The 15,524-nt window shown below is 42.6% G+C and overlaps 1 protein-coding gene across 9 annotated transcripts in view; it reads right to left on the bottom strand.

Moving 5' to 3' along the window:
- Positions 1-15,524, bottom strand: part of LOC148886001 (junction plakoglobin a-like) — a 146,669-nt gene that overhangs the window by 25,943 nt on the left and 105,202 nt on the right. For all 9 annotated transcript variants that reach the window (XM_089018451.1, XM_089018450.1, XM_089018447.1 and 6 more), the window contains 5 exons: positions 6,525-6,726; positions 6,287-6,431; positions 6,106-6,209; positions 1,903-2,022; positions 551-769 (listed from right to left, as the gene is read on the bottom strand). In XM_089018451.1, coding sequence (XP_088874577.1) covers positions 551-769; positions 1,903-2,022; positions 6,106-6,209; positions 6,287-6,431; positions 6,525-6,726 — 790 coding nt within the window. The remainder of the gene's footprint in view (positions 1-550; positions 770-1,902; positions 2,023-6,105; positions 6,210-6,286; positions 6,432-6,524; positions 6,727-15,524) is intronic.

Genomic DNA, 15,524 nt, shown 5'->3' with positions numbered 1-15,524 from the left:
TCGGGCTGAGTCGAGTCAGGCCCTGTGGTTTGGGCCTCATTTTGTACATTTGGCTTTTTTTTTAATGTTGCTTTAATTTTTTTTTTTTGTATTTATTTTTCTCATTCAATGATAATATTTTTTTTCACAACACCCTCTTAATGGTATGTCAGATTCGCAGGATTTTGATGAACCTCCAGGAATGTCATCATTGTTTCAGTCAAGTTAAAATAACCAAAATGGTGACGCTGTCATGTAACCCCCTTAGCACCACTTTTCATCTCATCCTTGAAAATAAAATTAGGAATCCTTGATGCACTCAAAGTGTATATCTCTCCAGGGGCCCAGCGTGTTTACAATGCTGTCAAAGTATAATGGGAAATGTGTGTTATGATTTTTTTCACTTGTCTCTGGCTACTTCTCAAGCTCAATAGCTGTTTGTATGCATGTCATTACATCTGCCTCAGTGCAAAGTCACCTTGCAGACTATTACTTTATTATACTGTCATGTATTTCCATTTTATTTGGTTTCATATCTACAAAAAACAGTAGTGCGTGGTCATTTTCTAACCTTTATAACAGGCCAGTAGTGTGTTTGGCCCAGCAGCTTGACCACAGCAGGGACACCATAATACAGCCGTACAGCATTCTGGGCCAACTCTGCATCATGGTGGCGGGAGGTGAGGTGACGCAAAGCGCAAACCGCCGGCTCTGCAATATCTTCTTTTTCACCAGCACGCAGTACAGCATGAATCAGTGCCTCAACACCGCCAAACTGAGTGACTCTAGCCTGAAGTAAAGCAAAGTTTTAAAAAATACATTAAAGTGTTTAACAGTGTAGGAATCATGATAGCAAAATATAAAAACTCACAATATGAGGAATTGATTTTATAAGGTTATTTCATCTGGAATTTTGATCTTAAAGTGTGTGAGAGATATACATGGACAACAATTCAAAGGGAATTCTGATCCAAGTTTCTAAATAAAAAAAAACATGTTATAAGATAATTGCTGAAAACTTGCCGTGCTTTTCGTTAATCAAAATCAACCGAGGTTTTTCAACCTCTTTTATTGCCTGAGACTGTTGCTTAGACAACACAGAAAAACCATTAGCCACACACACACACCCGTAATAGCTTCCTTGTTCTTAAGGATGGTAGCAATGGTAGACTTAGTGTATTGGTACTGGGAGGCTTAGTCACACAAACGCACACCCCGTTCGTGTTTTTCACGGCTCTCCTCCTCTGCTCGATTACAATTTTCTTTAATGTTTTCTTACGCTTAACACTAGCCTGTGGTGGGGTCTTTTTCGGTCCTATAATATAGCAAAAGTAGACTCGCTATGGTCTAAAATGTCGATCAAACACAAACCACGTCCACACTCAAAGAAAGGGGGTGACGAACTGGGACGTTAGCCACCGTGGCGCTGTTCGACCGTGTGGTTTGGTTCGTTCGCCGAAAACTAGTTCGTCAGAAGAGACTATATATTTAATGTTCTTGAGGCGAAGGGTTTTTCAGCTAAAGCGTTCCTCAGTTGAGGTTTTATTGTATGTTGAATTGAAAAGCAAAGTAAGTCTTGTAATGTAAGCACTGTGCATTTACTGCCTTGTTGAATAAACACTTGACTCTTTTCAGTATCAGTTCAGTGGACACACACACACACACCAAAATAACACTACCTGATTAACTGAATGTAAATTTAATTTTATTAGTTAAAAGAATGTGCATCACATCTCTAAAGATATGATATGGTGTATGCCTATAGGGGTGTATTTCGAATTGAAATAATAATAATACATTTAAATTCTAAGCGCCTTACAAAACACTCAAGGAAACTTTACAGTCATGGGATAATTACCAAATGACCCCCCCTCCTCCACACATACTCTATCTGGACAAAGTATTTCAATTTACATGGCTTACCTTGTTACGTGAGTTGTTACATGTGAGGTTGGACAATATGCCTGTGGCGCAGGTCAGCATATTGACATCATCTGAACCCAGCTGAGTGACTAATATCTGCAACAGGCCATCTAAACCTTCCTAGAGAGTGAGAGAAAGAGAGAGAAAGAGAGAGAGAGTGAGTGAGAGAGAGAGAGAGAGAGAGAGAGAGAGAGAGAGAGAGAGAGAGAGAGAGAGAGAGAGAGAGAGAGAGAGAGAGAGAAAGAAAGAAAGAAAGAAAGAAAGAAAGAAAGAAAGAAAGAAAGAAAGAAAGAAAGAAAGAAAGAAAGAAAGAAAGTAGCTTGTTATTGCATGTCATGAACTGAACAACTATTGGAATTATTTGCCAACATTATTGATAATCACAAAGCATTGATTAGGTGATTATTAGGTGAAATAAATTTTCGAACAAGTTTCACGTAAAATCTATTTAAATAATTTAACAAGCTAAAATGTCTGAGAAAACTGTGACGTGTACATGTAGCTTCCCTTTTTACCAGGAAAATAGGAGCCTGTCACCCATAGTCGTCTACCAAAAAATGTTTTGTGTTTCCTGATTTGAGGATTCACCAACATTCCACATAAAACACATCATTACAGCAGGCTCAGTTAGCACAAGACAAAGGGCACAACTGATTTCTACACATGCACTTGGCGTAAAAAATGAAATAGCTTCATTTTTGTATCAGGGCAAGTCAAGTCTACCGTGTTTGGGGGTGTGCTGCACCTCTGAGCGTTCTCAGGCATGGGGTAGCTTACTCACCAACTCGCATGATAATTTGATCATGCAGAGTAGACTTCTCCCCAACTACATAAGCACATGGATGCCCTTGAATAGATCAGCGGCTGTTTCAAAGGCTCTGTTGGAATGCTACTACTCAAGCAACCCTAGTCAGAGGGGTTACATGCGGAGAATGGGGGCTGAATGGTTACTTCGAAACCCACAGTCGCGGTTGACCACGAAACAACTAGTAGCTCAGTGTTCCAATATCCACAAACGGCAATTGCTATTACAACTTGAGATTGATGAGGTACAACACAAATTCCGAGGTGAAGGGCCCCAGGCAGCCACATCACAGGAAGAGGTTCAACCAGAGATTGGGAGGCAAGCCCCAATGAATAATGAGATTGGGAAGCCAGCCCCAATAAATGAAATGCTGAGCGAGGCAGCAAATGACCTGAGAGATAAGATCATGGCAAGAATGAAAACTGGGCAACGAAGGCACCGATTACAACGGCTATGTGAAGTACCACCTGAAAGTCTCATGGAAACTGTGAATGCAGCACTGAGAACGATCCCGACCGGAACGATCACGGAAACCAATGAGCTGATATACACCTCAGCATCAGTGATCCTAGACATGCTTGGCTACAAGAGCAACCATGAGAGCCACGAGATTCATTACCCACCATGGAAAAGACGGTTGGAGGCCAAGATCAAGGCGGCTCGGAAAGATGTGAGTCAATTGACGGAGACCCAGAGAGGTGTGAATAAAAGGCCAATACCCAAGAGGTACATGCAGATAACCATACCTGAAGCACTCGAAACTGCCAAACAAAGGCTCCAGGCCTTGTCCAGTCGCCTAAAGAGGTACACGAAAGAGAATGAGGCCAGAAGAATAAACAGGCTGTTCGCAACACAACCTGCGAAAGTGTACGCTCAGTGGCAGGGTTCTAACAGCAGAGCAGACCCTCCAAGGCTGGAAACTGAAAGATACTGGAAAGGCATATGGGAGAAGGAGGTCGCACATAACAGCAGTGCACAATGGCTGGTGACTCTGAAAGAGGAGCACAGCAACCTCCCTGAACAGAACCCAGTTACCATCACAGCGGCAGATATACAAGGAAGAGTCTCAGGTATGAAAAACTGGACGGCACCAGGCCCGGATATGGTCCACACCTACTGGCTAAAGAAACTCACAGCTCTCCACGAGCGCCTAGCAGCACAAATGAACCAGCTGCTGATGGATGGAACTCACCCAGGATGGCTAACCGAAGGGCGAACAATCCTGATCATGAAGGATTCCTCAAAGGGTGCAGTTCCTTCCAACTATCGGCCAATAACCTGTCTCTCCACAACATGGAAGCTCATGTCAGGCATCATTGCTGCTAAGATAAGTGGACACATGGATCAATACATGAGCAAAGCACAGAAAGGCATTAGTAGAGATACTAGAGGTACCAAACATCAGCTGCTGGTTGACAGAACAGTCGCTCAAGACTGCAGGTCCCGACATACCAACCTGTGCACAGCCTGGATTGATTACAAGAAAGCATATGACTCGATGCCACACACATGGATCACTGAATGCTTGGAGTTGTATAAGGTCAACAGGACCCTCAGAGCCTTCGTTGCAAACTCGATGAGGATGTGGAAAACCACACTTGAAGCCAATGGCAAGCCACTAACGCAAGTGTCCATCAAATGTGGCATATATCAAGGTGATGCACTCTCCCCACTGCTGTTCTGCATAGGACTGAACCCCCTCAGCCAGATAATCGCCAAAACAGGCTATGGATACCGCCTCAGAAATGGAGCTACGATCAGTCACCTCCTCTACATGGATGACATCAAGCTGAATGCTAAGAGCGAAAGGGACATAGACTCCCTGATCCACACAACCAGGATCTACAGCAGTGATATCGGAATGTCATTCGGGCTGGAGAAATGTAGTCGGATGGTGACTAAGAGGGGCAAGGTAGTTCACACTGAAGGGGTCTCACTCACTGAAGGAACAATAGCAGACATTGAAAACAGCTACAAGTACATCGGTATACCACAGGCCAATGGCAACCTCGAATTAGCAACAAGGAAAGCGGCTACGACCAAATACCTCCAGCGGGTGAGGCAAGTCCTCAGAAGCCAGCTCAATGGCAAGAACCAGACCCGGGCAATAAACAGCTATGCCCTGCCAGTGATCAGATACCCTGCAGGAATAATAAGGTGGCCAAAGGAAGAGATTCAGACCACGGATGTTAAGACCCGAAAACTCCTCACCATGCACGGAGGGTTCCATCCCAAGTCCAGCACCCTGAGGCTGTACACAAGCCGTAAGGAAGGAGGCCGGGGACTAGTGAGTGTGAGAGCCACTGTCCAGGATGAAACATCCAAGCTCCATGAATACATCAAAGAGATGGCTCCAACGGATGATGTACTCAGAGAATGTCTCTGTCAATGGGGAACAGAGGATGAGGTGCTGGAAGAGGGACAATCATGGGAGGAAAAGCCCCTACACGGGATGTACCACCGAACCATAGCAGAAGTGGCTGATCTCAAGAAGTCCTATCAGTGGCTAGAGAGGGCTGGCCTAAAGGACAGCACAGAGGCACTCATCCTGGCTGCCCAAGAGCAGGCCCTGAACACCAGAGCCATAGAGGCAGGGATATACCACACCAGACAAGACCCAAGGTGTAGGTTGTGCAAAGAGGCACCTGAGACAATCCAACACGTAACTGCAGGGTGTAAGATGCTGGCAGGGAAAGCCTACATGGAGCGCCATAACCAGGTGGCTGGCATAGTCTACCGAAACATCTGTGCGGAGTATGGACTGGAAACCCCAAGGTCAAAATGGGAAACACCTCCCAAGGTGGTGGAGAATGACCGAGCAAAAATCCTGTGGGACTTCCAGATACAGACTGACAAGATGGTAATGGCCAACCAACCAGATATCGTGGTCATAGATAAAGGGGAAAGGAAAGCCGTTGTCGTGGATGTAGCGGTCCCGAGTGATGGGAACATCAGAAAGAAGGAACATGAGAAAATCGAGAAATACCAAGGGCTCAGAGAGGAGCTGGAGAGAGCCTGGAAGGTAAAGGTGACAGTCGTGCCTGTGGTGGTCGGAGCACTCGGGGCAGTGACCCCCAAACTCGACGAGTGGTTGCAACAGATCCCGGGAACAACATCGGATATCTCGGTCCAGAAAAGCGCAGTGCTGGGAACAGCACGGATACTGCGCAGAACCCTCAAGCTTCCTGGCCTCTGGTAGAGGACCCGAGCTGAAATGGGGACAGACACCACCCATGGTGGGTGAGACGAGGATTTTATATATATATATATATATATATGTTTATATTTGTGTTGGTAACACTAACTTCAATGTTGGTGTCTACGGACAAGTGTGAGTAGGATTAACACAATTGTGTTAGATGGGGTATTTGAAAGCAAAGACGTTGATTCATACATACTTGTTTAGTTGCAGCATCTGACAGGTTTCGAAGCGTCCATAGACAGTTCTGAATCAGACGCTGACTCAACCCCGTGAGATGCTGACCCAAAGCTTGCATACCTCCTGTGGACAGATAAATTGACATCAAACTGCCTTCATCAACTGCCATTGGACATTATTGTTAAGTTCTTTATTTGTACCAGCTTCTACTATGGCGGGTTTGTTGCTGGGACACACAGACAGAACTTTGAGTACACGACTGGTGGTCCACAGAAGCTTCTCATAGTTGTAGTTCCTCATGATGAACACCAGACCCTCTGGGCCCCCATTGGCAAGTATTATTAGCTATGAAATCCATTAAGCACAAGGTGGGTAATTGCTGATGGCTGAAAAGAAACTACTCCCTCAAGTTGAACATCCACATCTAAACATATTTACCTTGCTCTCTTGGTTGGCGTAAGACAAGAGCTGTAGACAGTCTGTGGTGATTGCAAGGAACTTGGGGTTGCTCTTTTTGAGTAAGGGCACCATCCTCTGTAGACCATCAGCAAGACGCACTGCCATCTTGGCTCCCTCTTGGTGTAACAGAAGGTTGTGAAGGGTAGTTATAGCGTAAAATAAAACTGTCTCCACTGGTGAACTGTGTGAACAAAAATTGCAGAGGATGTGGATTGAAATGTTGTTCTGGATTTATTTCTGATTACATGAGTATATCTTTCAAATCAACATTTTATGAATACCATTTTTGTCCATTTGCCATCTGTGAGTTTTGCCTTTTAGGACATCATCATTGCTATGTAGCGACAACAGTGGGGAAAAAAGACTTAAAGGACAACCGACGCCTCCAGACAAGTTGTGTCCATAATTTGTAAAATCACTTCAAATGACGTCCACTGAGCGTATTTTACAAAGATTCCTCGACTTACGAGCACCTTGCCTTACGAACTTTTCGGTTTACGAATGTCAAATTTATGAAAATTAAACCTTTAAATATGCACTACTTTTCGCGATACACACCCACCATGGCTGGCGGAGTGATCTTCGGATCTGGCGGAGTGATCTTCGGATCGTCGGCGGAAGCACACGACCGAACAGGGCTCCAGCCGGCGCACCTTTCCACACCCCCTCTATCTGAATTAACACGTTGATCGCCTCCGAGGAGCTATTTGCAGATAATTTTGCTATTATGGGACCGAAAAAGACCGCACCACTGGCTTGTGTTCAGCCAAAGAAGACACAAAACAAAATCACCGTGGAGGAGAAGGAGATAATTGAAAAACACGAACGAGGTGTGCGTTTCTGTGATTTAATGGCCCAGTACGGCTAAGTCAACCATTGCTACCATTCTCCGCAACAGAGAAGCCATCAATGGTGCGTCTATTGCAAAAGGTGTTTACGTGCTGTCAAAGCAAGGGCAATCGAAGAAGTTGAAAAACGTCTGTTAATTTGGATTAACGAAAAGCAGTTATCTAGCGACAGCGTGAGCAAAGCAATTATATGAGAGAAAGCACGGCTAATTCACGCCGATATCGCCATGCGGCAACCTGGAAGTTCGGCGCTTATTGAAGATTTTAAAGCCAGCAACAGATGGTTCAAGAATATCTGAGGGCGAGGAGGAGGAGATGGCTGCAGCATCAGCTCATCAAGGCAATGTTGTCAAAGTGGAATGATGTGCAGGCTTTTATCGAACAGTTCCATCCAGAAAAGACTGCGGCTATGAGAATCATCAACATGATGAACGAAAATGTGATGCCTCAGCTTTGTAAGACCTTACAAGTCAGAAAGCAACAGGTGTCAATGAAGAGGTTTTTAATCAGCAAAAATGATGAGGAGTCTCCAAAGAAGCAAAGAAGAGAAGCCATACCAGAGGTTGAGTTACCAACAGTCCTTATGGAAGGCGACTCTCCTTCCATAAGCCATCAACGACCATCACAAAGGTAAATAAAACTTTCTTTTATCGTACAGTTTATTTCTTTAATTACAGTCCTAATGTAATGTGCCTCTCTTTCCAAAGAGCAATTCCCTCTGACCGCCGACCTTCAACGCCATTCCATCAAGCCATTAATGACCATCACAAAGGTAAATAAAACAACTTTATTTTACAGTACAGTTCATTTCCTCAATTACAGTCCTTCTGGAATGTGACTCTCTTTCCAAACAGCAATTCCCTCTGACCTCCAACACCATTCCATGAAGCCATCACTGACCATCATAAATGTAAATAAAGTGATTTTATTATACAGTGCAATGTATTTCTTTCATTACAATACAATAGGACATGTATTATACATAGAATAAGATGTGTTGTGTGTAAATTTGAGGCTTATTCTCATTTTAATGGTTTCATATGGGATTTTTTTTTTGGGAGACACTTTTCGCCTTACACACTCTGTCTGGGAACCAATTAAGTTCGTAAGCCAAGGTCTCTCTGTAGCTATATTTTACGTTTTAAGACTTGTGCTGAATAATCAGGAAGTCTTGTTTTTGAGTTGGTGACGATTCCTCACGTCACGGAGGGAACGCCCCTTACCGAGAAAGCGGCACACAATGCATTTTGCGGTACTTTGTTTGTCGATGAGAAGGTTTCTTCAGCCGTCATCTGTAAAAATTTGAAGGTTACGGACGTTTCGCCTCCTATCCAAGAGGCTTCGTCAGCGAATTAAGTCGGACTGGTCGTATCAGCCCTATTTATATCCCTAATGTCCAGACATGGCGGCGCCGGACACAGCTATGATAGGTCCCTACTCTCAGGTTGGGGGGAGCAGAAGACCACTCCCTGTGGCCCCACTGATTGTTCCTACATTCCTGACTAACGACTGGCCGATTTGCCCCACTCCCACCGGTATCACCTCATCAGCATTACGACTGTTGCCTAACCTGTTTTGCCTAAGCAGGCTATTGTATGAACGATCCAAATTGAACCTCACCCCACCAGACCGGTTTAATGAAGGATTTTGTTGTTTTATAAGAATCGCTTCTTTTACCCCCCTTTCAAACCATCTATGTTCTTTCGCTAAGATTTTAACCTCATTGTCGTCAAATGAGTGGTTGCCTAAAAGCTAGCAGCCCACTCAATGGCCCTGCCTAAAAGCTAGCAACCACTCATTTGACGACAATCGTGAGTCAGGAAGGTAGGAACAATCAGTGGGGCCACAGGGAGTGGTCCTCTGCTCCTTCCAACCTGAGAGTAGGGACCTATCATAGATGTCATGTCTGGACATTAGGGATATATAAATAGGGCCGATACGTCCAATCAAACTTTAGTTCGCTGACGAAGCCTCTTGGATAGGAGGCGAACGTCCCAAACCTTCAAATTTGTACAGATGGCGGCTAAAGAAACCTTCTCATCGATGGACCACTCCTGTACGACTGAGAGCTTACAGAGACGTAAACCAAACTTAAGTGATTGAAAAATAAAATGGTGTTCCAAAGTGTCAAAAGCTTTGTAAAAATTGAGAAATTAAATAAAACTATTGTGGTTAATAAGTTCCTGATAATCAAGTATATCCAATACAAGACGAACATTATTGGCAATGTGTCTTTTACTCAAGAAGCCTGACTGTGTTTCACTAATTATATGCGGTAAGGATTTTCTAATTCGGTGTGCAAGGATGGAGGCACACTAGTCGTCCTCTTCCGCTCTTCTGTGTTTCGCTAAGTTGCTGCTATATTTCATCATGTATTTACCGATTTCGTACTTCAGAAGTTTCCACTCGGGGTTGAAGGAGTTTTGAAGAAGGGCTGTGTCCCAATGTGACTTTATTAACCTGTTTATATTTTCCTTTACCTCATCAACATACAACATAAAGCCTTAGGAATATTCATAACTGGTGTCAAGGTTACCTTAAGTGTGATTATTTTATGATCAGACAGTGGTCGTCTATTTCAACAAGTTCCGCAGAGATTGTTTTAGATATCAACCAGTAATCCAGTCTATATTGTTTTGAAAGGTCTTTAGAGTGCCAAGTACAGTAAAGTCTCGTTATATCGATATTCAAGGGAGTCCGAAAAAATATCGATATAACCGGGACTATCGATATATCCGACCCTGTTTGCATGTAATTTTCTCCGTGCGTGCATGGAAATAGTATCGATATAACCGGGACTATCGATATATCCGATATCGATATAACGAGACTTTACTGTATATGATTTTAGAGAGGGAAACTGTTGGAATCTAATTCCTGTTTCTCTTCTGGTTTGGAGTTCAATTGAGTTTTATGATGAAATACCAGCGGGGACAGAACAGAACAGAAACAGAACAGAAAAGACTGCTTTATTCTAATAAAACAATAGAAGAACATCTCTCGTCGGATCGGGAAGCCAAGAGCACAAAGCCCGCCCCTTCAACCTAGTTTAACTCACACAGCAGCGATCTGTCATCCAAACAGCTATGGGACAGGTGGTTGGGAGAACATTAGACTAACTAGACTAACATCTCTAGTTAGTCTAACATCTCTAGTTACACCAAACTATATGCAACAAATTAACTAATACGCTACATACATCCATATAGACTAAACTAAACATGAAATATCATATGATGTACTAAACTAAACATGAAATAACACAGGATGTTTACGGATGTGTATAAAAACACTCTATCAGAAACTTTTCTCTGAAAACATCACATAAGTTGTATTTCTCCATGAAGGTGATGAGGTATAGATTAGAGACTGCTTGGCTTGGTGGTGGAAGTTGATCTAGTTTGTTATTCATAACTACATTAAAATCACCACCCAGAATTAAATAGGCAGTTGGATATTTGTTTAACCAGTACTGAACTTTTTTATAAATTTCTTCTAACAATAATACATTCTTAGGATGTGAATTGTTCCCATATACAGTAAAGTCTCGTTATATCGATATCGGATATATCGATAGTCCCGGTTATATCGATACTATTTCTATGCACGCACAGAGAAAATTACATGCAAACAGGGTCGGATATATCGATAGTCCCGGTTATATCGATATTTTTTCGGACTCCCTTGAATATCGATATAACGAGACTTTACTGTATATTAATCATGATAATATCTTTATCAGAGATTGACAACATAAGTATGATATAGTGACCTTCCGGGTCACTGTCATGACCAATAATTTCCCCAGAGAAATTTTCTTTTAGAACTGTGACTCCGGCTGCTTTTTCTGACCTGTGTGCTCCCCATAAATCTCTTCCCCATTGACTTTTCCACAGACTGACGTCATTTGTTGTACTATGAGCTTCTTGCAAAAACAAGAAATCACACCTAAATTTTCTGAGAAACAAAAATACAGCTTTGCGTTTAAAGGTGTTCCTTAAACCCCTGGCATTGAGAGAGAGAAGGGAAAGGGACATAGGGATGAGAACAGTAAGAAATAGACAAGGAAGATAGAAGATGTGAAAAATTAAGCTAGGAAAAGTAAAAAATAAAAGAAAATGCTTTTTTTTTAATAAGAACTAAATATAGAAAAAACAAAAAGCAATCCACGGGATCACTTCAAAAACAAAGTGCTAACACCAAACGTTTGGTGAAGCACAGTCTCTATTGAAAAAGAAATAGAGACTAAGGACTGCTGAATAACCAAAAGTAGATCTACATTTAAACATAATAAGCCCATAATGTAGGATGGGTATTATAACATGTAGAATATTCAATTTCCATTTTGAGAGCAACTGCTTTATTTTTTTATTATTTTTTTATTCTTTTGATACTATCAGCTTAACAGCCTGGTAAATCAAAATTATTTACAGGTATTGGAGAATACTTAGAGGTTAAGTCAGTCAGAACCTCCTAAATATCAGGGAGGGAAGATCTCAACCCCATCCATAAAGGCACGGCCTCCCACAAAATTGGCCTGCTTATGTTTCTTTCGGGCCTTGTCCACTTGGGTCCACAGCAGACGCCTCCTCTCACGTATCTCTGGTGGGAAGTCAAGGGACAGCCGAAGACCTTTAGCCTGGAGGAAGGAGTTACCCGCTTTCGCTGCTGCCCAGATGGCTTCTTTGTGGATCCTGAAGGCAAACTGGATCATTATAGGGCGACTGCTGGACCTGTTTGGGCGTCTCGGGCCGAGGCGATGGATGGTGTCCACCACACCAGGGATCTTGTCCTTGGCCTCAGGCAGCACACCCTGAAGTACTTGTATGGTCTCCTAACGGATATTCTGCTGGATGTTTTCTTCCAATCCATGGAGGATAAGATTCCAACGTCGATGATAGGTCTCCCACTTGGAAATGCGGTTTATCATGTCTTTGTTTAAACTGCGGGGTGAGACTCCAGTTTTCCCAATCTATCCTTTATTGCAACTGTTTCTGCATGCATCTGGTCCAGAGAAACTTTCAAGCCATTTATTTGTTTTGTATTTTGTGTACTCTCTGCTTGTACTTTTGCAATAGTCACGGAGTTCATCTTAATCATAGCCTCCAGGAAAGGGGTGCTCATTACGTCGATCGCGATCTACCGGTCGATCGCGGAGGTAGTACTGGTCGATCGCAGCGTGACAGTAAAAAAAAACATTTGTCAGCCTATCAAACATCCCGTCACTTGATTGACTAAAGGGCAACCATTCAGATGACAACTGAATTTTAACCTTTAGGTCGCCGTGCATGCGTAAACAACGGCGCTAAACGCAGCAAAATTTACAAGCTAGTCAGCGAATTACCTCAGATTTTAAGCCCTTGCTAAAACATATGGTGATCAAAATGAGTGAGAAACCTGGATCAAGTAAGGGGGCAAAACATATTACTTTCATACGGAATGGGAAAATGTGGAGCGGCATTTTTGGACTGTTCATGGAAAATACGACACTGACTTCCCGCCGAAAAGTCAGCTGAGAAAGAGAACGGTGGACGAACTAAAATCCCAGTTGTCCGGACAGCAGTCATTTTTCACTCAACATACTTCAAAAGCCAAAGCCGCCACCGAAGCATTGTTCCAAGTGAATCACGCCATCGTTAAAAACAATAAGTCCTTCCAAGACGGAGAGATGGTAAAAGAAGCATTCGTTGAAGCAGCTGACTCCTTGTTCAGAGACTTGGACAGTTCTGTAACTTACTCACACAAGAAAAGTACCCCAACTTGAGGAAATGTGCTACCTCCTTGACTGCATTATTCGGCTCCACTTATTTATGTGAGTCAGCCTTTTCCGACATGAAGATCATTAAGTCCAAATACCGTTCTACCATGAATGATGAACATTTGGAAATATGCTTGAGGCTGGCTGCCAGCAGCTACTGTACGGACTATGCATCCCTGGCTGATTCAATTCGTTGCAAGTCATCAAAGTAAACTCAGGTAGTTACAAAAAATGTTAATAGTTATTTATTATGTTATGTATATGTAGTTATTATGTGTGTTGTGCAATATTGGCTTATTCAGTTATGCAAGGTACATCAACATACATTGTACATACAAAGAATCCTTAAAACATTTGAAAATAATTATGTTTTGCATTTATGTCGTGGGTAGGTCATTTTGACTTGGTTGTTTTTATAAGTAGCTCGTATGCTGAAAAAGTGTGAGCACTCCTGCTCTAGGGCATCAGCTCTTTTGTTCATTAGTTGCCGCAAAGACTCAAATTCAGCGAGCAGAATTGCCATGGGGTCTGGGGGGGACTGGACCTCGGGTATTGCGAGCTGTTTTGGCTGCTGGTGAGGTAGGGGAGTAAGCTGTGGTAGAGGTAGCCACTGGAGAGAGTGGAAGCGGAGGGAATGAATCTCCCACCACATTGGAAGCCACAGTAGGATAACCCCCCAGGTAATCATGCATATTAGCAACAATCATGGCGTGACTTTCTTTTGGACGACATACAGGAGGCAATGAAGCATTATTTTCACATCATGTAGTAGCAGAATTAAGGGATACAGGGCTGACGTTAGCTTTGGTGTTAGCGTCTGTAGCCCTGCCTTTTCTTTTAGTCATTGTAGATCTTATCTGGCTGATCAGGGATCGCAGATCAAGCAGAGACGATTAGAAGTTATCTTGCAGTTGCTCAGATGTATTCTTTGTCATTCAGGGATCATTTAGTATTCAGCAGTCCTAATGAAAGGAAGCACTCAGGAGTGTCCTCCTCCGTCGCACGTCACACGTCTCGAGCTGCAATTCTGGGCCATTGTTTTGATTCTTGAACAAGACAAGACGGCAAGACGGCTTGTCTTGCCGTGACGTCACGAACTGGGGGCGGGACTTTCTGAAAATGCCCAATTCGCAGCTCAATTTCTTTGCAGTTTTAGCACACTTTAAGTCATTTTTATTAGTGTTTTGCATTTGACTAAAAATATCAGACTGCGTGTTTTGGCTATTTTAGATGCTATAAAATGTTTTTTGTGATGTCAGTTAGGAAACAGAAAAATAGTGTCGGTTGTCCTTAAGACGTGTTCGTCATTCATTTTTTATGTTTATCATTCAGATGATTTTTTTAAGAAAATTGATAAAATGAATGTGGGATACAGTCCTGTCTGATATAAATGTGACTGTAGACAGAATTTAAAATGAAATTTTGTCTATAGTCACCTGCAATCCTAAAAATGATGCAAGTGTAGCAACAGGCTTAGAATACAGAGTGGAAAAAAATACTGGCTCAAAGATGCTATGTTTATCATTTATGGTGATAAAAATCACCTCAGGGGCTTACACCTTTTCTTGTGAATGCTATTCCAATGTTTTGTATCTGACCATCACCTAATACCAAACACAGCTGACGGTAATGAACAATACATGAAAAGAAATTGTGCAGTATCAAACGTTTCAGAGGATGACTGATGAGAGAATCCACAGAGACAGGTGCCATGTTATCAAATGAGGCACATGTGAGTCCAGCTGTTGTGTAAATGTGGGCAACTTTTATTTGTGTATGCGTATCGTTGCACTAAGTCACACTCTCGTCTGGTTCTTGACGCTCCGTGCTGATGTCATTACCCACCTACTCTGTAATCTTATTGTAAATGATTCCACCACATGTTGTAGAATCATTGGATAGACTACCAATGATTCAACAGACCTTGAAGCTTATTCTGGCTCGTGGTTGAAAGGTCTGCTCATGTCTAAGACTGTATCAAAGAATCGCATAGGAAAAACAAATGTTGCTCTTTTTTGAGACAATCCACTCTAAAAAGAATAACTCGAGTGGCCATCTTATGTCAATCAATATGTATTGTATTGAATTGTAATGTAACTGATCGTCTCTATGCTCTGTAACGGGCTGAACATTGTATAGGAAAACAGAACAGCATGTACTACACATCCCAATATTCATTATTATTATTATTATTATTATTATTATTATTTTAATAACAGTATAAGCTGTCACGATCTGGTTGGCGACCAACCTGTGGTCGTTCCAATCAGTGGCAGACTGTCACATTCTGGTTGACGACCAACGGATAGGCTGCACAGGTGTTGGTCGTTCCAATCAGTGGCAGTTAAAAGGACTCATAGGCTCGCATTGTAT

The sequence above is a fragment of the Hippocampus bargibanti genome, linkage group LG17, assembly GCF_051943395.1.
Source record: "Hippocampus bargibanti isolate YZ-2025 linkage group LG17, ASM5194339v1, whole genome shotgun sequence".
Classification (NCBI taxonomy): Eukaryota; Metazoa; Chordata; class Actinopteri; order Syngnathiformes; family Syngnathidae; genus Hippocampus; species Hippocampus bargibanti.
Note: the sequence above shows the minus strand (reverse complement) of the source record. Positions and strands in the feature narration are given on the sequence as shown.